Source organism: Manihot esculenta, chromosome 16 (genome assembly GCF_001659605.2).
Source record: "Manihot esculenta cultivar AM560-2 chromosome 16, M.esculenta_v8, whole genome shotgun sequence".
NCBI lineage: Eukaryota > Viridiplantae > Streptophyta > Magnoliopsida > Malpighiales > Euphorbiaceae > Manihot > Manihot esculenta.
Window position 1 is genome coordinate 751,694 of NC_035176.2, and position 23,242 is coordinate 774,935.

A 23,242-nucleotide genomic window follows, 5' to 3' on the forward strand; every position below is an offset into this window, starting at 1 on the left:
GAACATACACACTTCATTCACAATTAAGTGTGCAATCAAACGTACACAATTAATCTTTCAATTTCATATTTCTATCATCACACGCATTCTCTTAATTACCAGTAATTGATGATTCAAGCATAACTAAGAAGTAATAAAAAAAAACCCCATCAATTTTGATTTAATAATATTAAAGACATCTTTCATTCTTTATGGTTTTGAGTTTATATTTAATTAGAAATTATTTAAAAAATGTTAATTATTTAAGCAAATTTATATGTGGCTATAGAAGAATTCATTTGTTTAAAAGAGTGATTCTCCATCCCAAAAAATAAATAAATAAATAAAATGTCTCAACTAGACAAGCAATCTGCCAAGACATTGCTTTCACTTGCATAATAGAGAGATTTGTGGCTTAATTTTGGCATTAATATTCTATCTTTGCCTGTAATCACATTCATGTGTGATGTAATCGCTTGTGATTATGTGGATTATAGGGTTATTTTGTTTAACAGAAAATTTTTATTTACATCCATATAAATTTATTAAATTTATATAATAAAAATAAATTTTATATAAAATTCATATATTTGCAGAATAAATTTATATAAATTTGATTTAAAATCAATTTAAAAATATTCAAAAGCACACGTGTACTATCCTTTCCATGAATGTAAAAAATGATACAATTACAGCACAACACTGTATATACATCAGCAAACTAAAACTGATGATCTGATATCTAGTGAATAGGATTTACAAGAGTTCTGTAAACTTAGTCTTGAGAAAGGCATGCCCCTCCCTTTTATCCTCTTCTTTTTTTTGCTTGTTAGTGACGGCTACGACTTTTCTGCTATAGGATCACTTGTCCTATCGTACAGGCTTTGTGTGTATGGGTAGCACAGAGACCTTCCCTGTGTCAGACGGCCATTTAATTCCCTTCGGCGCGCGAGTAGACAGAGCTACAAATTGACTGGACCTATTGTCTTTTCCTCTTACTATTGGGCTTGGAAAGAAGGGGACCAAGGTTCCGGGGAGGTCCGGTCTCGAGGCCGAATGAGCTGAGCCAGCCTGATGGAAAAAACTCAGAAGGGGTCCGGTCTTGAGATTGAGCGAGCTGGGCCTGACTCATTTGAGAAGTCTGGAGACCTTCAGATCGTGGGCTGGTCTGATGGGTCAGACCTTAAACTGAAGTATAGAAATCTTGTTGTTATCAAAAATCAATGAATATCTCTAGTAAATAAAACTAAGAAAGGTAACAAATAAAATATGAAATAAATTAATCACATAAATATAATTCAAGTTAATACTCGTAATTCATAGAAATGTAGACTAAACAATTAAATCTGAGCAAGTATTCTTTTCTATATGAAGAGATAAATTTTTTCAACGATGGTCTGATCCCGAATTATTTAAGAGTTTATAGTTCAACGTTTCGATTTAAATATTTTTTTCTACTTTCTAAAATTTATTTCAATTAATATATAGATAAATGTTGAATTATGTCTCCTTTAATGTTAAGTTTCTAAATTATTTTTTAGAGATAAAAAGATAGATATATTAAGCTTATGTTTGTTTAAAATAATGTATATTTAAAAATATTTTTCATAAAAAAAATATTTTCTGTAAAATTTATTTTTTAACTAAGAAATTTATTTTTTGTTATTTAATTTTAATTTAAAAAATGAAATTTATTAATATAAAAATCTTAACATGTAGAAAATGATTTCTTTTTTTAAAAGATAAAGTCATTTTCTTTTAAACAGGTTTTTTTTTTAAATATATTTTAATAATTAAATTTTTTAGTGTTTGGAATATTAAAAAAATCTAAAAAATATTTCTACAACTCATAAATTAAAATATGTCCGAGACATTAAAAAACATAAAAGATAACTCTTTTAGTATAAAGTTATTACATAGCACTGACCAATAGTTGCAGTGTATGCAACCGTCCATTGTATAAAAATTTTAAAAAATGAAACCTAACCCATCCTTGTGACTCGTGAACGAGTCAACCGAGTCATTAAACACTGATATGCATGCAAAACGCTGCGTCTTATGAATAACGAAATGGGACCAACTATACTATAGATTGGGTTTCATGAGATTTTGGGCATCAGCCTTTCTCAACTTACAACCATACATCATTGCTTCATTACATTTACTTGATTTGGGCCCAAAATAATAATTATAATTTAGTACCTATAATATAAAAAACTCACTAATTTATCCTTTTATTTTGAAAAATATATTAACATTGGTGGTTGAAGCAATGATGATGAATTTGTAAAATTGTTGGGCTTCAAAGTCATGTCAATTGCATGAATCACAAAAATGGAAATTGGGAATCTCTTATTATTTGTATTAGATTTTCATCCCATGGTGGACCCCTCAATTATATCCCAAATTTTGCTACTCTCATTATTACCAACCACTCTTAAATTTACTTCTTCATCACATGTTATAATTAATTTTTTAATTTTTTTTCTACATTTCACATAGAAAAAGGTAATAACATTTTTAATTTCATTTTTATATTTCTTTTGATTCTTCTTGTATAGAAAAAATCATTAGTGAACTGTCCGATTATTTCAAGTCACGTATGACTGAGAAATGGTTGATGTGCAAAAATAATAAGTATGAATCGAAAGATGGTCGAAATTTTTTTATTATATATATGAAAAGAAAAGAACATAAACCAATGGATGAAAACAGTGGTGAGTTGTGAAGCCAACAAATAGTGGAGTCCTTTTCTGGAAAAGGTGAGTCACAGTCACAAGGTATAGACAAGGCTGATATTTGTTCCAGCCTTGAGTCGCTAGTTCTACTGCTACGCCCTCTCACTCTTTCTATATCTCAATTCTGCTCCTCACTTAATTGATGGCCTCACCTTCCCAATGTCTCCATCTATCATCTTCCCTTAAAAGCTTGCTTGTTTTCCCCCCTCTTTCCAGGTGATTCCATTGCTCTCTATATATTATCTTTATTTAACATAATTCACTTTAGCCAAAAAAAAACAAAATTATTAAACAAGATGAAAACTAAATTAAATTCTTACACAAGTATTAATTTCAAACAAAGGATAACTTATTGTCCCTTTCTTTATTCCTTGTCTTGTTCTAAGGGTACTACAAAATATGTGAAATTTTATATTAATTATATGGATTATAGGTTGGTATAAATTCGATTTAGTAAAGGTTTTTCCTTTAAATTAATGGTAACATAAAGATTTTAACTTGAAAATTTAATGTGTAAAAATTTCGAAAACTTACTGCTAACGATCTGGGGCATGAATTCTAATTCCCAAATTTTAATCTTGGACACAAATGGCACCTCATCAAGCAGAATCATGCTTGAGCTCACTCGTTACCGAGTTGACTCATTTCAACGCCGAGTCAACCCAGTCGAATCATTGCCCAAGAATTTGAAAATAGAAAAAAAAAAAAAAAAAAGAAACAATCTCGTTGTTCTCAAGTGGTTAGGAAATCGATTATCCGTCAAATCCTGTTTGGCTCCATACAGCATCGCGCACGCGTCTCATGTCACGGCCCTTCAGCGTCCTTCCTACGCCCTCAAACACGGAGGCGTCGCCCATTCTCCGGCTTCGACCGTACTCCCGTGCTAGGTACTCGTGCGGTGGGATCATCTCTACATCACGGTCATAATATCCGTCATCCAAATCGTGTAATGACTCAACCGACTCGACTCGCAGGATCCTGCTCCAGTCCGGCACGTTCACGGGAGCTGACGTGGCCATATGACGAGGAGATGCTGCTGCTGCTGCCACGCTGTCATGTCCACGGAACTGGTGCACGACTCTCGACGACACCGTCTTGCCCGAGGAATTCTCGAAGGCCAAAGACAATCCTCCCACGTGGTGGTCATCTCGGTGGATTCGGCGGCGACTCCTAAAAGAAATATTCCCATTACTCTCAACGTCGGTGCGTGAAATCCAGTCTCCCTGAGAATTATTGCTAATCTGGTCATGATTTGGGTTAGCCATATCATCAACCGTCGACCATACATCTTCCTCACCTAGCTCCGACGAGTCGTTGACGGTAGCGTCTTGGCCATTACTGTAAGCAAAGCTTCCCAGTAACCTTTCACTGCGAGTCGCTGTTAGCCTCCTGCCTTTGGCCATACAGCGGCCAAATTGAGCTGATAACTCAAACCACCTGGAAAAATAATGAACAAGGTGATGGTTATGAGTCCATTAGGCTAGGCTCTTAACATAGGGTGGTTTTGAAGGAGAAGACATGTATATATAGTACTGGTCAGTGGTGACTTCGCTGAAGAAGAAGAAGAAGAAGAGAAAGGCTTAATTTCATTTCATGTAAATTTGGGCTTCATTTTGTCTGCATTTCCTCGCAATCAAATAATGGTTTCTATGTATGATGACGCCAATATAGGCACCACACTGTTATAAGAAAACAGATACTCTTAATGGCTTCACGTGCTTTTGGAGGCGCGTTTACGCCACTTTCTTCCACATTTGGACAGTGGTTTACGATGTCACCAGTAATTGACTGATTTTGGTCATTCATGTTGTTAAACCTTTTCCTGTAAATTAAAATAAAAATAAAAATCTCTCTCCATTTTGCATGATCTATTAAAATTTAAATAATTTTTTATAAAATTATGTATAAATTTATTTTTTAATTCATATTAAATAAAAAGTTTTAAAAATATATAATTTATTATAATTTTTATTTATTAATTAATTAAATGTTATGTTTTTTATTACCTAAGTAATAAGTTTTCAATCAATAATTGATAAATTATTAAATTAATTATTTATTATATAATAAATATAGTGAATTTCTTTATGATCTTTATAAATATTTAATGTTATTGTTAATTTGATGCAAGTAAGGATATTCCTTTTATTTTTTTTTAAAAAAAATCCTTTTATCCTTTAATGGCCGGAGCAACAAAACCTATCCTGTTTGACAATGTCAAATGTATCCAATAAGGGCCCATCATCCACGTGGGTACTCTCACAAAGCTCTCTTCCTCTTCGTTTGCTTTCACAATCCAGCACGTGTATACTATAGTACTGTTGGTCCCACTCCCCCTTGTCACGTCATGCCACGTGGATACCAGTAATCTTTAAAGTTTTTTTAAATAAAATAATTATATTTTATTTTTTATCTATGCAATTTAATGTTAACCTTTTTTGAACAAATAATAATTGAACTTATAAATGTAGATTAATTATTTAATTTAAACCTAACCACAATAATATTTCTAAAAGATTAATTTATTTTATGACATTTTAATAATTAAATCATAAATAATAATCCACTTGTGCGATGCGTATGAAGGGTTTTGAAAAGCTCTAACAAGTGTGGGTCTTAGATGGCAAATTGGACGGTTGATAGTGGTTCTAATAAAAACAATAACCTATTTTTAAAGAAAATTATCGTACACACTCAACTGTGCATAACTATTTAATTTAAAATCAGTCTCAATGGTTCCTATTGCTATTCACCACGTTGGTTTTACTGTACGTCAAAGTGGAAGGCCCAGGCCCATGGAAATCTAGACTACCCTTGTTGGATACTGTTAATGGGGACCCCACCTTTTTTCCCAATGGGGTAGTGGGTCCCAGATTTCTTTTCGGGACCAGACTCGGTTGGGCCCAGTTCTACTTGTTGGGTTGCGTCAGTCCTGGACCCTGATCCAACTCCATTGGCCCTACATTCCCCATCAGTATCCTATCTTTATTTTCTTACATAAAGATTAATATTTAGAATAATTTAGAATATATTTTAATTAATTAAATATAAAACAAATTGGAACTGGGATGGATGATTCTAGTGAATATCTGTTATCTCCAATAATGCAGATACATGTGGCGGCTCTATATTATATCTTCACATCATGCAAGAAAAAAAAATCCAATATTATTGGAGGCCATGATGTTTTAATATTTTTTTTAAAAAACGTGGTAACAATTTTGCAAAAATTTAACTTTTATAATTTTTAACAAATTATTACTTGAAGAATTAATAATTATTAAATTAATTAGTATTGTGCAGCGGTAAAGATGTAAATGAACTAAATTATTCATAAATTACTCAAAATTCGGTTCAGTAAAAACTCGACCGAGTTCAACTCGATTTTTAAACGAGTCAAGTTCGAATTTAATTTTTAAACTCGTTTGATAAACGAATTAAGTTTAAACTTCATAATATTCGATTCGTTAAAATTTGTGAGTTCGGATCATTTCTGAATTCATGAGCAGAACTCTGAATAAATTTGTAAACAGTCTATCATAAGAGAAATAAACTCAAACTCTGTATATACTTTCATGAGCCAAATCTAAATTTTTTAAAATTTAGCTTTATATAGTTTAGTTACACTCTTAAACTTATATATATTCTAATCATTAAGATTTAAAAGTTCATCTTTATAAGTTTACTAGTTAATTTATAAATATATTTATTTAACTAAAATTATTTTAATTTTAAACTTATTAGTTTTAAATTAAAACTTATTATATATGTAAATAAATTAAATTACTCATAAACTATTTGAGATTAAATTCAGATAAAAACTCGATTCGTCTAAACTCGTTTATTAAACGAGTCAAATTTAAATTTTTTAATACCCAATTCAAGTTCAAAATTAATAAAACTCGAATTCGATTCGAGTTTAAAAAATTTTAACAAACCAAATTTAAAATTTTTAAAATTCAGCTCGATTTAGCTTGTTTACGCTCTTATGCAACGGTGCCAGATATTAAGAGAAATAAAAGTGAAATTTATAGAAAAAGCACATATCATATCTAATTGCCCTAATCTCTAAATGACCCACCACCTGTGTCCTATTATATTCCCAAGCTATGATACCCAACACAATCACAAGCTGGTTTTACACGTCATGCAGATTGAAGGGTTATTTTCAATTTTCTTTATAATTTCTTTTAGGGTTAATGAAATTGGAGAAGATGTAGATGTCTCTGTTTTGTTTTGCTAGAATCAGAATCTCATGACGAACCCTAAGCCTGTGAGTAGCTACAGCCCAAACTCATAACCAAACACGACACAACACCCTTAAAAAGAGAACAAAACAAGACAACAACCTCAAGTGATATACATGTGATCTGTTCATATGGTTTCCACATTTCCTGACTGACTGACATACCCAGAATATAATTTGGATGGCTATTCTTTGTTATGCTTGTTAGATTAGATCCATTCTAAATCAAAGTTCTGGTAGAATAGATGAGTAATAAATTGAAGAAGTGATGTAAAGGCAGAAGGAAGGTGGGTGGGTTTCTATCTTTGTGGTACTAAGGAAGAATCATGAAAACATTTATGATGGACGCTTTGTCGGGTAGTGAGGGGTTTAGAGCAACCAATGAAATAGGATTCTTGCACCATCAAATATGTTCAAATGGGTTCCATTGTTTTTGAATCATCAAATTCCAAAGCTTTATAGTGAGTGCGTGTAAACCACACTCTTGCATTTTGACTTCTAGTCATATATCCAAAGGATTAAGCATTTTCAATCCCTTTTAAATCAAATCAAATTAAAAAAATTAAAAATTAAATCAAATTAATTATTAAGATATAACTCAATCAAAACGATTATTAAAATATAATTAAATCAAATCGATAAAAATCAGTTTGATTTGATTCAGTTATATCAAAATTAAAACTTATAAATTTATCACGTTTGAACTTTAAACTGCTAATTGGGTAGATTATATAAGAATTAGTATAATAATATATAATAAAATCGATTAATTAATACATTTAAACTGAATCAAATTGAATCGAAAATCAAATAATCTAAAAATACTAATTAAATTAAATTGAATATTTCAACTAACCAAATTATTAAACTAAAATCGATCGGTTCAATTTAATTTTTCAATTTAAATGAAAATTGCGAAAAGTCCTGCAATTATCGGTTCATCATAGAATTAAAATATAAATATTTAAATTTATTTTTATAAAAATTACATAAAACTCACACGTTCATATTTAGATGCATAATAAATTAAATTTTTTAAGTAAATTTTTTGTTTTATATTATAAAAAAAATAAGAAAGTGTTCACACAATTGAAAGATAAATTATTATGATTTTTGTGGAGGTTTTTTTTATCAGCAAAATTGCAATAATCACCAGCAAAATTTACAACAGAAAGCATAACATATCTAAAGTAAACAACAACCAATTTCCAAGTAACAAATTATTAACGTATACCTTAGCCACAATATCTATCTGGTGATTGTTGTTATGAGAAATATGGCAAATGGAAAAACTCGATAAATAAGAAGTAAATTGCACAAGAGATACCACAATAGCTTGAATTTCCCAATGCACATTATTTCCATGACATTTCCATGACATTTAATGATAGAAATTAAGAGTTGCGAGGTGGTATCGCAAACAAAAAAAGTAATACCACAACTAAAAACAAAAAGGATATTTTTCGGTATGACTTGCGCTTCACCTACTAGAGTCGATAAGAATGTGCCTAACAAAACTATGAATAAAATGACCACAATGGTCATTAATAATCACAACTATGGCAATTGGTAAAAAACTGATCCTTTCATACAATATCACAATCACAATAAATTTAAAAAATATTTAGAAATAAGAAAGAATGAAAATTCTGAATAATTACCGAATGCTAAACATGATAAGAAGAGCAACAAAAACACTAGAATATTGTAGTTGAGAAATGGGATCCAAGACCACTTTATCAAATACGTAATGATTATGTTCTTCTAATATATGTCATAAAGTTAGAACAACCACAACTAACTAAAATCGTATAATTCTAATGTGCTAAACTGAAATGATGAAGCAGAGATTTCCACTAACGAACAGAGTTAAGAAAATCAACCCCCTCAGGTTTATAATTGTATGGACTAGCAAACCAAATTAATCGAATAAAGTAGCATAAAGTTTCAAGTCCAGAATGATATAAAGCAAATAGAAATCTATAGAATAACCACGTTGAGCTAAATTAGAGAGCACAAGTATAGTATTATGGAGCGCTCGCTAGAGAAATAATTGCAATTTTGGTAGGACCTGCAGAGACCAAATATTTTTTCAAATACTTAAACTAAGAGCCGAACCAGTAGAACTAAGATGCAACATCAAAGATCGATAACTGAATCGAATCATATACTTGTCATGCCTTGTATGCCTTCAAACTAAAATATCAAACGTACCAAAAGAAGAAATATAAATGGATAAAATCCTATAGACGTAAAGAGGGGAAACAGATGGAAAAGGAGTCAATAGTCCCAGTCTAAAAGAGTATAGTCAATTAATTGTGATACCAATCGAACATGATTTGGAAATTCTGAAGGACGGTATAGTCGAAAGCTATGAGCATAAATCAGTAAAAGATCAAACCAAATGAGGGTAGAGGAACCATCTCCAGTATTGATATAAATATTTTCACGCAACACATATCTGCCGACTAACAAACTTTATCAAGTTTAAGAATTGTTATGTTTATAGCCAGCTGCCCATAAAAAAACACGAGGAAAATATAACGTTTTGAACACCGACTCATAAATTGATAGAATTGTGAAGAAGCAGCCAGCATTATTTTTTGGAGGTTATAAATCAATAATGTAATCACATTGCTAGCAATCACGAGCTTAGTTCTTTTAAAATCAAATTATATAAATTTTGAGTTAAATTCTCTAAATGTATTTAATAATTTACTGAAATGAAAATATACTAAGTATATTTAATAATTTACCGAAATGAAAATATAAAAATAAAAAGATGTAAGTATGCGGGAAGTAAAATTAATATACCAAATAATTTATTTTTTAAAATATGAAGACCAAAATATTAAAAATACTAAAATAAATACAAAAACTTAAAATTTATTACCGTGTTATAAATTTTGAATAATTTGAAGTGATTAAAGTTTAGATTTTTCATAAAAATAATGATTGAAATTTGTTGCACTCCAAGACTTAGTCTGGTGGAAAATATATCCTTGTACCCTTGTAAGATCTAAGATTCTACTCCCCCAACCCCTATTTCAAAAAAAAATATTGAAATTTGTTGCAATATCAATGATTATAAAAATGAAAAGTCACATATGGTAGCTTGGTGATAATTAGAGTCTAGAGAGGCATGATTCACATTTTTAATCCTTTAATTGGTAAGAATACAACTCGATAGATCATAAATAATAATTGAATAAATTACATTTTAATCTTGATAATTTAATAAAATTTACATATTAATGTTATATTTTTAGAAATTAACTATTTAATCTTATAATTTTACAAAATTGACAAATTAGTCCTATTTGAATAGGATTTCTTTATTTTATTTACAATTTAGTCTCAATAATTTTATACGATTCAATCCTTCAAATTTAAATAAAAAAAAATTAATTCTTAAATAAATAATGTCGATTTAATTTGTTTATGGTAAAGACTAATTTGTTAAGTTTTAAAATTATAACTATTAATGTTGATTTTACTAAACTACATAAATTAAATTGTTATTTGTTACAATAATTTTAAGCTATGAACACTACAACAAACATTAGAATTAGCCATAAAAATTTAACAGTAATATTAATTTTTCTACTATATAGACTAATATAAGATTTGTTATTGCTAATAATTATTTTTTTAGTGGTAATTATAATTTTACTGTAAAATATTTATAACCACAATTTTATATCAACAACATGCAGCAAACTCTGAAAGTAAAATTAATATCATTATAAAATTTTTTGCTGTTAATTTTAATATTTATTGTAGCAGATATGATTAATTTTAAATAATGCAAAATTATTGAATGAATTTTCAGTTTGTTAAAGAGACTTACAAGGGAAAGTCATAATCAGAAAATGAACAAGACGAATAGGAGAAGTAAGTCCACCAACACTGGCTTTGAATGCAAATTCTGGGAGCAATTTGAGTGGTGGGTAGGATTTGATCATCTCTATCTTTTATCCTTAATTCCTATTGATTCCCATTTGGAATGGTTGCTTTCAGATTAGCCCATTGTGACGTTTCCTTCAACATCGAAGTTGTACGAAAAAAATTATCTAAATTCAGTTCACGGTGAATTTAAAATATATAAAATTATAATGAAATTTATATATAATTATAAAATCCCATTTATTCGGCAGATTTTTCCTTTTTACACCAGTTCTTGAAATTGAGAATCAACTGCAAGAACAGTGGTGGATTAATTGTAAAAAACAAAGCAGTTCTTAGATTAGGTACGAGGTCATTGTCCAATTATGTCAGCCAACTAATGAAGTTTATCTTAGAAAACAGTTACACTTTGTTTTCAGTTGCAGTGAGTCGGTGACAGATAACAGAAAGCTTGTGTCTTTAGATGAGAACAGCCAAGTGCTTCTCCCACTCGCAGTACATGACACTAGACGCGGGCCATCAGATTTTGTCTGGTTTCGCGGTGGTTTGTTGGCGTTCTGGTTTGAAATAGTTTCGCTTCTAAATGGTTTTGATTCGAAAATACTTACGGTTCAAACCGGTTCTAGTTCTGGTTGGATGCTGATTGAAAATTTCTTTTAAACTACAATAATATTATTTATGTATGTTAAAAAAAGTTAAAGGAAACCAAATAAGCAATTATAAATTTAAAAAAAAATATAAATTTTAAATTATACAGATTCAGTTTGAACCGGCTGATTCGAAGTTGATTTTAATTTCGGTTCAAGAAGGAAAACAGAAAATGGCTCTTTAGTATTCGGTTTTAGACTGATTCAGAAAAAAGAAATCGATTGAGTAGTTTTGTTTGGATGTATTTTATGGTTCGAACCGGATTGTGGTGAGGACTGCATCATGCCTAAAAGGTTGTGGTTCGAGCTGTGGTTGCAGGTCCATTTTTGGAGCAGGCGGGGTGCTATTCAATCATGAATTGCTACTGTATTTACTATTTTAGAGAAAGAATGATTGATTGATTCGGTTGGTATCTTACAAAATTGACTCATTATCGTCACCCAAATGCCCCATTTGCAACGTCAAATCAAATTCACTTTGAAGCTAGAATTTATACAATTTGTTTTGTATGATTCATTTAGAAATAAATAAATAAATTTTTATAAAATTATAAATTTCATGATTCAAAATTGTTTATTTGCAAAAAATAATTTTACAGAATATATTTTTTATTATTAAATTTTAATTTAAAAAAGAGTATATATTAAAAATTTTATATAAAAATATTAATAAAATTTTTAAAGTGTATAATGAAAAATAAAAATTACTTTTTTAAAATAATTTATTTTTTAAATTAAAATAATACTTTTTATTAATTAATTTTTTTCATTAATAAAACCATAAACACTTTATGTAAAACTAGCATAATAAGTGATGTATAGAATTTATATCTAGTTTAAGTTTTTTTGGTTGAATTGAGAAATTAAGAAGTGAGAATTGAGAATTGAGAGAGTAGAATATGAGATTTCTCAAATTTATTTAAATGTACTTACTATCAGATTAAGTCTGTGAATACTACTTTAATTATTTATATTCATCAATAAAGCTTGAAGTAAATAAAAAAACACCTAAAACACTTTTTTTAATATTTATTTTGATTACACAAATATAATAAATGGGTGAAAATTAAGTTGATTTTTTTTTTTTACTATAAGTGAGATTTTTTAGAGTCTTACGAATTTAAGACACGTGGCTAGTTTTATTGTAACTACCATAATATATAGAGCTTGAGTCTGAGAACAGATGCATGGATTCGTAGAATGATAAAAAAAAAACCCCACCAGGCAATAGTTTTGGTTGTTTGTAATAACTAGGAAGTATTAAAACCAATATTTTATGAGTAATTAATTACAAATCTACTTAAGGGAAATAATTAAATTTTTATTATAAAAATTAAAAAATTTATTAAAAAAAATTCAAATATTTATCGTTTTTATATTTATATTTTAATTTTAAAATTTTAAACAATAAAATCAATTTTTTTTTTAAAAGGAGAGATAGAGCCTTTTAGTTTATTATACGATCATGAAAAACATTCATACAGTCCATATCTAAGAGGAATAAAATCAATTTTTCATATTTGCTTTAATTTAAACTATTTATTTTAATTAATTTTAATAAAAAAATTTTTGGTAGACATATCATACCATATAAAATTATTTTTTAAAAGACATATTGAATAAAAAAATTAAAACATTTATAGTAATTTATATTTATATTCAAAATTTTAAATTTTGGATAATAAAACTAAAATTTTTTTATTTTATTTTAATTATAATTAAGAGAACTAAATTGAATTTAAAAAATTATTAAAAAATTATAATATAATTCTTAAAGTTTTATTTGACTAATAAAATAGTTTTTAAAATATATATTTTTTATTTCAATAATATCTTTTTCATTAATTCATTTTTTACTTTTTATTCTATTTTTATATACGTATTGTAATTTAATAAAAATTTAAAATATAAAAATTTATAGTATAAAATATATAATATTTTATTTTATTTAATATTATTGATATAAAATATAATTTTTTATCGGATCAGAAAAATTAATTACACCATAAATTTATTTTTTATATAAGTGAATAAAATAAAAATATTGAATATCTCAAATAATTTATTAAAAATGTAATTAATATATCTAAATTTTTATAAAAATCATAAAAGGATAACTTCACTCCAAAAGCATGTAATATTTTATTTTATTTAATATTATTAATATAAAATATAATTTCATATATTAAAAATATATACATAATTAATAGTGAATATAAATTTTTAATAAAATATTTTAATATATAATATTTATATGTGATATTTTATATAGAAAAAAATTATTTATAATAAATATTTATTTAATATTATGATAAATATAAAATAATGTATTTTCAATATAAATTTAAATGAAAAAATTATATATTTATTAATATAAATTTTAAAAATTATATTATAATTTATTATTAATTTTATTAAATTTAATTTAGTTTTTTATTATAATCGTGATAAATTAAAAAATATTAATTTTATTATTTAAAATTTTAAATTTTAAATATAAATATGAATTAACGTAAAAATATATATTTTTTTATTTAATAAATATTTTAAAAAATAATTCTATGCACATATCACATGTAGATTATAAATTTTTTAGTCAAAATTAATTAAAATAAATGGTTAAAATTAAAATAAATATAAAATATTAATTTTATTATTTAAAATTTTAAAATTAAAATATAAATATAAAAAAAATAAACGTTTAAATTTTTTTTCAATAGAACAAATTAAAAACATCTTAGAAAATCTAATCAAGTACAGGCTTATTGAGATTGGAAATGGCTAGAGCAATCGGCAGTTCAGCTTTTGTGTCTGAACACTGGGCCTTTATAAGTTGATCCAATTCTATTTTGAATCAAAACTACGCCCAACCGTTTGCCACTTGGAACATGATTAGATGGGATAAAGCAAATTGGATGAGGCCAAATTTTTAAGAGCCCTTTTTTTTTTCAGAAAAAAAAATATAATTAGAATAAATTTAGAAATTTATATTTATGCATAATACCAAAAATTAATTCCAAGCTTTAGTTTCTTTAATAATTTCAGCAGGATTGTATTTTGCAAATTTTATCAGTAAAATATACAAAAGAATCAAAATTACATAATCATATATACATGAAGAAATTGTGTTCTAGTTCACCTCTGGAATACTTTGGAGGGCAGGTTTCCAAGACCTATGATGATGATCCATCTCCATTATTTCAAATTTATCACCTGACTTGATCAAACCAGCAACAGCTTGTTCCATTGACAAACCCTGCAACTCAACTCTCGCCATTAACTCTTCAAGCTCTTTCTTTGTAATCTTAATCTTCACCTCCCTCGGACAAGAACTTGAAGTACTAGACCTTCCTGTCTCTTCGCCGAGGAGCTTCTGCCTTTCTAGGATTGTGTTATGTTTCTTATGAGATCTCTTCATCTCTTGTCCCACCGATCCCCAGTCGTCACCAGCCCACACCGTCACCGATGAACCACGTCTACAGCAATTTCCCATGGTGTTTAAATATAGTATTATGGGTTTTTGGAATGAAAGTGAAGAGATTGGGGACAAGGAGAGGCTGTGGTATATATAGAAGCTGGATTGCTGTTTGTTGACCTACAAAACAAGCCAAGCCGTGTAGGACCTAGTAAACTTGAAGATGATGACCCCATCTAATTCTATTATCTTATAAAAGTATATAGAAGATTTCTCAAATCTTTATATATATGGGATTTATAGGAGATAATACACGTAATTTACATTCAAAATTAAATATTTGAAGTACGAAATTTTGAAAATTTGAAAATTTACGAGTGATCAATTCAACATTAAAACAATAATCGTTTTAAATATCACGTATTGATAAAATAAATCAAATATAAGCTTATTAAATATAATTTGTAGTTTATTTTATATTCAGCTTGTATGTGTTAAAGATAGAGAAATGAATAATACTTTTGATATATTGATTTGAATCTATCATGTACAAGAGAAGCTATTTTATATTAAGTTTATAAATCTATATCATCTGCAATACTGAGAAGAATTTGAAAAAAAAAAATACAAAAATTCTTAAAAATCTCAAACTAAACTAATCTTTTTTAATAAAATTTATTTACGAAATAGTATTTAAAATAATACAGTTCAATTAATTATATCGTCACTAGAATGTCTAGTTTTCAATCGATCATAAAATGACATCAAATTAATAATAAGATCATTAGATCATCTAGTTATCGATCGATCATTAAGTTATTAAATTATTATTTATATTATAATTAATCGATTATTCGTGATTTATATTTATATCGAGTCAACAGATTATCGTTCGTATTCTTCTATTGTATATAACTTAAGCCAGTAAGGGTAGGAGGAGGGTAGCTTGGCTTTGGTAGTGTGAAATGGAAAGTGAGATGGCATAATTGGATTGGACAATTATTAAGTATCAAGTGTGAATTCTTTTATGCAAACGGAATCTTGAGTCATATAGCTTGATGGGTTTGATGAATTAATTTCAATTTGTTTACGTAATTAATTATAAATTGTTAATCATTATTATTGCTGAAAATGATAGATAGCTATAGCCCACAGAACAATGAAAATGGCATCGAAAATGTTAATTAATTTAGGATGTTAACACACTGGTGAGAAACCTAAAGATGAAAGACAGCGCCTTCCTTCAACCTGAAGACAAAAACGATGAAGAAACTTGAGCAAACTAACAAAGACAGAAGGGTTACAGCCATGCATACACATAGTCAAGCTGGTGGTTGAACTCTTTCTTATATGTGTGTCTCAAAATGACCAGAAATTAGGGTTAATATATATGGTTACGTATATGCCACTCAGCTGGCTGAAATAATAAAACGATAAGCTTCAAATTAGAGAGACAAGTCATTGTGAGATATTTTCAGTATTGATTGTTTTCTAGATGCATGACAATGAGATGGTCAAGCCCCATACCCAAGAAAATATCTTTCCTTCTTTTCTTTTCCTTTCTTTCCTTTCTTTTCTTATTATTTATTTATTATTATTATTATTATGGTGGGTATTAGGCTTTAATCCACATCAATTAACAAAGCCTTTGGGCCCATTGGGCTGAAGAAGATCATGCTGTGCCTACAAAAGTAACACAATCTTTAAACAATCCTCAACCCACAATGAGCCAACTACCCAATTTCCAAAATTATCACATATCTGCCACGTCAACATTGACACGTGCGAAGGAACCGCACTTGTCTGACATGCAACTTCCTTATCACGTGCCACGCGTGCCGTGTGCTCAGGCAGTGGAGAAAAAGGCCACTTGTGGCATTAATGGCACTAATATTAGTTTTAATGTGAGCGTGGGTCCCTTCTCTCTGTGTCTCTCAAACAGACTACAGCTGGTACTGCCCACTGTGCTCTCAGACTCTTAGTCCCCACACTCTTAAACAGCCTTGAATTTGCATCCATGGCTTTGGTTTCCTTCTTCTCTGCGTTCTCACTTATCTACTAACATATTCTGATTTCCAAGCTGTAATCTTCTTTAAAATTGTTAACTTTTTCCTATTCATTTCTTCTATCTTGTTCAAATTTCCTTTTTGAAACTGTTCTGTTTGTTTGGGAGTCATAAAGCTGGAGGCATGAATAAAGGGTTGTCTCTCAAATTCAGTGCCAGTATGGTTCTTCTCCAGGTGTTTTTGCTGCTTTTAAGTGAGTATCTGGTCTCTATTTTTGGGTTTCCTTTACTGGGTGTTGCTTTTTAGTATGATCTGAGAGTTTGCTCTGTTGGCGTCATTTTTCAATTTGCTGTATTGTTCTGGACCTGATGTTGCTATGTTTTGGTAAATTTTGGTTCCCCATTTATTTTTCTATTAATTGATTTTATGGAATCTGTTAATTAGCGATTTTGCCTAGAGCTCCAGTTATGGGTTCCTTTCTTATACCCATAAAAGATAAGAGAATTTTGAGCTGAGGTTTAGGGTATGCAATTCAATTAAGCTAAATTTTCTCACTTAGAACTTCTACGGGGAGCTGTATTCTTAACTTTCTAACATAGCACGAAGAAATTTGCAGGGATTTTATGTCGCTGGAGAATTTGCAGTTAACAAATGTAGCATTTCTATTAGTGTTTTGCATATAGGAAGCAACGCAATCATTAATGCCTCGGCTGTTTGCTAGGTAGTTACTTTGTGCGAGTTCCTTGTTGAGCCTCTTCTCAAGTCCTCAAATTTCCTATTTAGAGAAGATAACTTTACTAATTGTCCAACCTATGCTGTTATTTATGCATGTAAACCGAACAATTTCATCTGAGGATGAACCTTTTTGAAGTCTCTGATTGATTGTCTTCTTGTCAGCTGGATTCCAGTCATATCTTTTATGTACATTTGATGGGAAGAGCTTGTACTGGATGGAAATGCAGTGATGCAACAAATTTGTTCATTTATCATTAGAATTAGCGCTTGTTTTATCCTTTTGAAGTGTCTGATTGATTGTCTTCTTGTTAGCTGCATTCCAGTCATCTTTTTTATGTCCATTACACCATTTTACGTTGAAGGAGCTCGTCCTGGTTGTAAAAGCATTGATGCAAAACTTTTTGAAAATTTGTTTTTACAAACTAGTTCTTGTTTTATCCTTTATGTCCATTTGATGATGAAATAGCTTGTACTGGATGGAGTAGTGACTTATCTTAATTTGTACATTTATCATTAAGAATTTGCTCTTCTTCTATTTGTTCCTCTGTTATGGTAATTATAGGTATCTGCATCTTGTTGTGTGCACACTTGATTGAACTTCAACTCTGAAACTATGATTGTTTTTATTTTTTGAGCATGGGAATTATGATTTTCAAATTTATCTACAATTACTATTCTTCTGTTATAGGTCTGAATGGATATCAGTATGTTAGAGGATCTACGTTGATGGATAGACGGTTGGATGATTTTCTTCCTGAGATCTCACCAAATGCAGGTCCTCAGCCTTTTCTTCCTATTCTCGCACCTTCTCCTTTGCAACCTTTCACCAACAGTTCTATACCAAAGTTATCAGGTTCAATTTTTGTTCCCTGGTTTCATTAGACTCTCAAAGCCATTTTAGAACTTGGTCCTAACTTCTTTCTTTTAGGACTGTGTATGTTGAACTTCACTGCTGCTGAAAGCTTGATGAGCATGACGTCAATTGATTGCTGGGCCTTTTTTGCACCATTGCTGGCTAATGTTATATGTTGTCCACAGTTACAAGCGATGCTTGCAATTCTTGTTGGCCAATCCAGTAAAGAGACTAATGTGCTTGCTTTAAATGGGACTATTTCCAAGTATTGCCTTTCAGATATTGAGCAAATTTTGGTAGGTCAGGGTGCTGCAAATAATGTTAAGAGAATATGCTCAATTCATCCCTCAAATCTCACCGAAGGGTCTTGCCCAGTCAAAGATGTGAATGAATTTGAAAGCACTGTGGATTCGTCTAAGCTTCTTGCTGCCTGCGAGAAGGTTGATCCTGTGAAAGAATGTTGTGACCAAGTATGTCAAAATGCTATATCTGAAGCTGCTACAAGAATTGCTCTTAAAACTTCTGAAATCTTGAGCATGGAAGGGACCCATGGTTTACCTCAGCACTCAACTAGGGTTAACGATTGTAAACATATTGTTCTCCGGTGGTTGGCAAGTAAACTTGATCCTTCTCATGCAAAGGAGGTTCTCAGAATACTATCTAATTGCAATGTTAATAAAGGTGAGTTGGATAATATGAATTTACAAAATTAACTTCATCTGTTATGATCAGAAATCACCTGATAATGCTATTGTTTAGTTTTGCCTTTTTCCTTTTTCATTTTTTCGGTTGCTGGGGTTTTTTTAACCATTGCATCTACCTGCTTTCATAAAATTACTTGTCTGTTCTGTTAAAACAAATTTCTCAATACCAATGTATGCATTACTGTGTACTATAAAATCAAACAGCATCATGTGCATATGGAATGCTACTGCTCTTTGGGTATGCAACTCATTGTGTTTTTGAGAAAAATCCCAATTAGGAAGTTATGAAGCTCATCAGTCATCACTGCTAAGCATAAGCAGATTTAATGGCATAGTGGATTCAATTTGCTCTTGTATATAGGTACTAGTGGTGTCTTCATATCTTATAGCTAATATTATCTTTCCACATTAGCTATTTGTACTGCTTTATTTTTCCATATCATTCTTGTCTGGTTTAACTTAACCCATAAATGTAAGTCACTTCAGCGAGCCTCATTGGTTGCTTACTCTTTTCTCAGTTTTTCTCTTCTGCTTTCTGCTTCAGTTTGCCCTCTGGTTTTCCCTGAAATGAGCCATGTTGCAAAGGGCTGTGGGAATGGGATAAGTAACACGACAGGATGCTGTAGTGCCATGGATAGCTATGTGTCTCACTTGCAGAAGCAGAGCTTCATAACCAACTTGCAAGCTTTGGATTGTGCTACAACTCTTGGGAGGAAGTTACAGAAATCAAATATTACAAGAGATGTTTATAGCCTTTGTCACATAAGCCTTAAGGATTTCTCACTCCAAGGTTGTTTTCTTATTATACTTACTTTTTCCTAACTTCCTTTAAAGCAGACACTAATGTGGATTTCTTTTTCTTTCCATTTTATATGGTACTGATGGACCAACAATGTGCTCGCATCAGTTGCAAAGGAAGGTGTGGTACTTTACGCAACCATTTATGTACTTGTGCCTACAAACTTTCTTGCCTTTTTATTTCTTTTACATGTGATACTTGGGCTGGTTTTGGATAGGATCAAAATGCATTGGGATTTTTATTAAACCATTTATACATTTGTCATGTTATAAGGAACTGGGTTTGGATATTAAATTTGTGCACAATCCAGTGTTGGAATCTGTAGTCTGGAGTGGTATTAGGGACTGGATTAAATTTACATATGATATTTTTGGATGATGATTGTGTTTCTTTGCTTTTGTTTTGTCTATGGAATTATATTTAATGGTTACTTCATTGTTCTCATTTTCATTCTTGTTCTTTTCTTGGGGGGTAATTAGAGTCTGGATGCCTTCTACCAAGCTTGCCTTCTGATGCAACACTGGATAAATCATCTGGAATCAGCTTTATTTGTGATCTGAATGACAATATTCCTGCGCCATGGCCCTCTTCATCTCAATCATCAGCATCATCATGCAATAAAAGTATGTCCGACTCACAACAGTATGTTCATTGGATGGTTCATATTGTTTTCAATGTTTTACTTATTAACTGGGTTTATTGGACTTACAGCTGTGAAAATCCCAGCACTTCCAGCTGCTGCATCCGCTCAAAGTGGTAAGAACATGCCTACTATCCTATATTCATGTATTTTGCCTTAGGTTAACGACTTGATCAGTTCAGAAAGACAATACCGCAAATGATGTGTGTTAGGCATGAGGATGGTAGTAATTGCAAATCAACAAATCCAGATTACTTCCCTGTATCTTAAGCCACCTACTTTCTTTGGTTGGCATGAGGTGAAAGTTGTGGATAAATTTCTGAAATTACTTGGGCCTTGTTTGGTTCAAATAGTTTATTTCTTGAGAAGCTTTTTTAGGAAGTAATTTAACTGGATTTAGGGAAGTAAGTTACTTCCTTTACAGCAAAGGAAGAAAGAACTTTGACTTATCCGGAAGTCAAGATAAGATAGCTAACCAAACCAACAGAATTTTAGTACTTCCTAGGAACTTGAAATTCTTTAGTTAAGTTACCCCCAATCAAACAAGGCCTAATTAGTTTCAGGTTATGAAGGATGCCATTTCTGAAATTGCTCAATTCCAACTTCTAGGGTATGAATGTTACCATGAGCACAGGAACCAAAATTTCCAACTAAAACTGTTTTCCCTGCCTCATCAATCTGTACTTGCAAGAATTATGACATCTTCTGCCTGTGGAGAATTGTCTACCCTTATGTAGTGTCAAACCTGAAGAAATTGGAATCGGAACCTTTAAATTTTTGCACCAATATGATTTCCTCTCCCTGACTCAAACTTCATGTGTTGCAGGCCTTTATAGTGAAGATCTTGTATTTTACGTGACGTTTGCCGTCACCATCGTTATCATGATGCTCTTGTAGACTTGTTGTGTCATATTCAAGGCAATCTTACATACCCAGAAGGTTTCCATGCGTGATATATCTTCACTAGATTCTTGTAGAATGAGGTCATCAAATTGAACTCATACGAAAGAGGATTCACAACTGCTGACCCCCCTGATAATCCAAGCTGTACCAGGTAGTCCTGAAGCCTCAGCTTGATGTGAATTTAAGTTCGTCTCACTGATGTGTATTAATTCATGAATCTTGCATGCTTGAGTAATGATTTTTCTTTTGTAAAGGTTGGTATTTTTAAAAAAATCGAAAAAAATAAAATAGAAGTATACTGTTGTGTTTCAGTAGACTGTATCGTGTATATTCAGACTGTTGATGAATTTGATTTTTTAGTATTCATTGATATTGGATATGTATCAGGGTGATCTTGTTCTTCTGATCGTATCTGAATATATTCTGCAGATTCTTAATTTTTCTCCTTAACTAAACACTGAAACCTACTGCAAAATATAATATCAATACTAATAAGCCCAAACGCCAATATGACAGTCTGGAAGTCAACTGTAATCAAGGATTATATATACATTTGTACAAAAAAAGATCAAGAAAATAGAATTTTCAAATTCTTATTAAATCTCTTCATGGTATCTTAGCCACTTACTCTCTAATTAGTTCTTTTTTTAGTGGCTCTCTAAATTCAAGTCTTTTTTTTTTTTCCTCCTTTCCTCCCATTTTGCACAATGACGCACCCTAATCCTCAATATGATGAAGCCACACCAAAGACTCCAACAATTCTCAATTCAGCCACTTCTGCCACTTCACCAACCACTCAACTCATCACCTTCAATCCATCCTCCCAATTGCCTATCAAGCTAGCTGGTAGATCTAATTTTCCCACTTGGAAAGTTCAAGTTTTCACGCTCATGTGTGGTTATGATTTACTCTCATACCTTGATAGATCTGTCACTCCACCTTCTCAAACACCTAAGCAATTAGACTATGACATCATCAATCTTGAATAAATCTTAGTACAGGCAAGATAATTTTATTCGTAATGTTCTAATGGTTTCAGTTGAACCTACCATTGCACCATCTATTGCTTCTGCATCAACTTCTAAACCGCTTTGGATCATTTACACACAACTTATGCAAATAAATCACAAACAAGAATCTTCACTCTTCGTGACATGCTTGCCAAAACTAGCAAAGATTCCAACTCTGTTGCAGATTATCTACATCAAATTCGATCTCTTGCTGATGAATTAGTTGCTGTAGGATCCTCTTTTAATGATACTGAATTAATTGTCAAAGTCCTTAGTGGCCTTGGTCCTGATTGCAAAGAAATCATGCTGCCATAAGAGCAACAGACTCGCCAATCAGTTTTGAAGAAATGTATGATAAACTCACATATCATGACTACACTGGCAATGAAAGTATCACTGTGGGCAATGGTAATAGTATACCCATCGCCCACACAGGTTCTGCTTCTCTACCTAAAATCTCTAAAAATTTTACTCTCCATCAGGTCTTATGTGCGCATGACATTAAAAAAAATTTGATCTCTGTTTCAAAATTTTGTAAACAAAATAATATATCTATTGAGTTCTTGTCATCTGAATTTTTTTTGTGAAGGATCTGAGCACGGGATTGCGCTGCCTGAATAAGGATTTTTTATATGTTTGCCAGCATTGATACCAAATTCAT

The 23,242-nt window shown here is 30.5% G+C and overlaps 3 protein-coding genes across 7 annotated transcripts; 1 reads left to right on the forward strand and 2 right to left on the reverse strand.

The window, feature by feature from the left end:
* Positions 1 to 3,247: 3,247 nt before the first annotated feature.
* LOC110603036 lies at positions 3,248 to 4,345 on the reverse strand. The gene has a single exon (XM_043951640.1). It carries the CDS (start codon positions 4,118 to 4,120, stop codon positions 3,470 to 3,472), a length of 651 nt encoding a protein of 216 aa, XP_043807575.1. The 5' UTR covers positions 4,121 to 4,345; the 3' UTR covers positions 3,248 to 3,469.
* A 10,301-nt stretch (positions 4,346 to 14,646) lies between these two features.
* LOC110603940 lies at positions 14,647 to 15,009 on the reverse strand. Its single transcript, XM_021741948.1, has one exon. The coding sequence runs from the start codon at positions 15,007 to 15,009 to the stop codon at positions 14,647 to 14,649; it is 363 nt and encodes a 120-aa protein (XP_021597640.1).
* Positions 15,010 to 16,851: 1,842 nt separating this feature from the next.
* LOC110604033 (uncharacterized GPI-anchored protein At1g61900) lies at positions 16,852 to 21,948 on the forward strand. Of its 5 annotated transcripts, none has more exons than XR_002486198.2 (8): positions 16,853 to 17,190; positions 18,361 to 18,525; positions 18,601 to 19,206; positions 19,774 to 20,019; positions 20,137 to 20,174; positions 20,508 to 20,651; positions 20,740 to 20,784; positions 21,495 to 21,948. XR_002486198.2 is itself a non-coding variant. In XM_021742071.2 (8 exons), the coding sequence occupies exons 1-8, from the start codon at positions 17,121 to 17,123 to the stop codon at positions 21,563 to 21,565; spliced, it is 1,359 nt and encodes a 452-aa protein (XP_021597763.1). In that variant the 5' UTR covers positions 16,857 to 17,120; the 3' UTR covers positions 21,566 to 21,948. The 5 variants fall into 5 exon arrangements, 3 of the variants coding, with proteins under 3 accessions (XP_043807899.1, XP_043807898.1, XP_021597763.1); XM_021742071.2 differs by having other exon boundaries at positions 16,857 to 17,190; positions 20,137 to 20,148; XM_043951963.1 differs by lacking the exon at positions 20,137 to 20,174 and having other exon boundaries at positions 16,855 to 17,190.
* Positions 21,949 to 23,242: the final 1,294 nt, after the last annotated feature.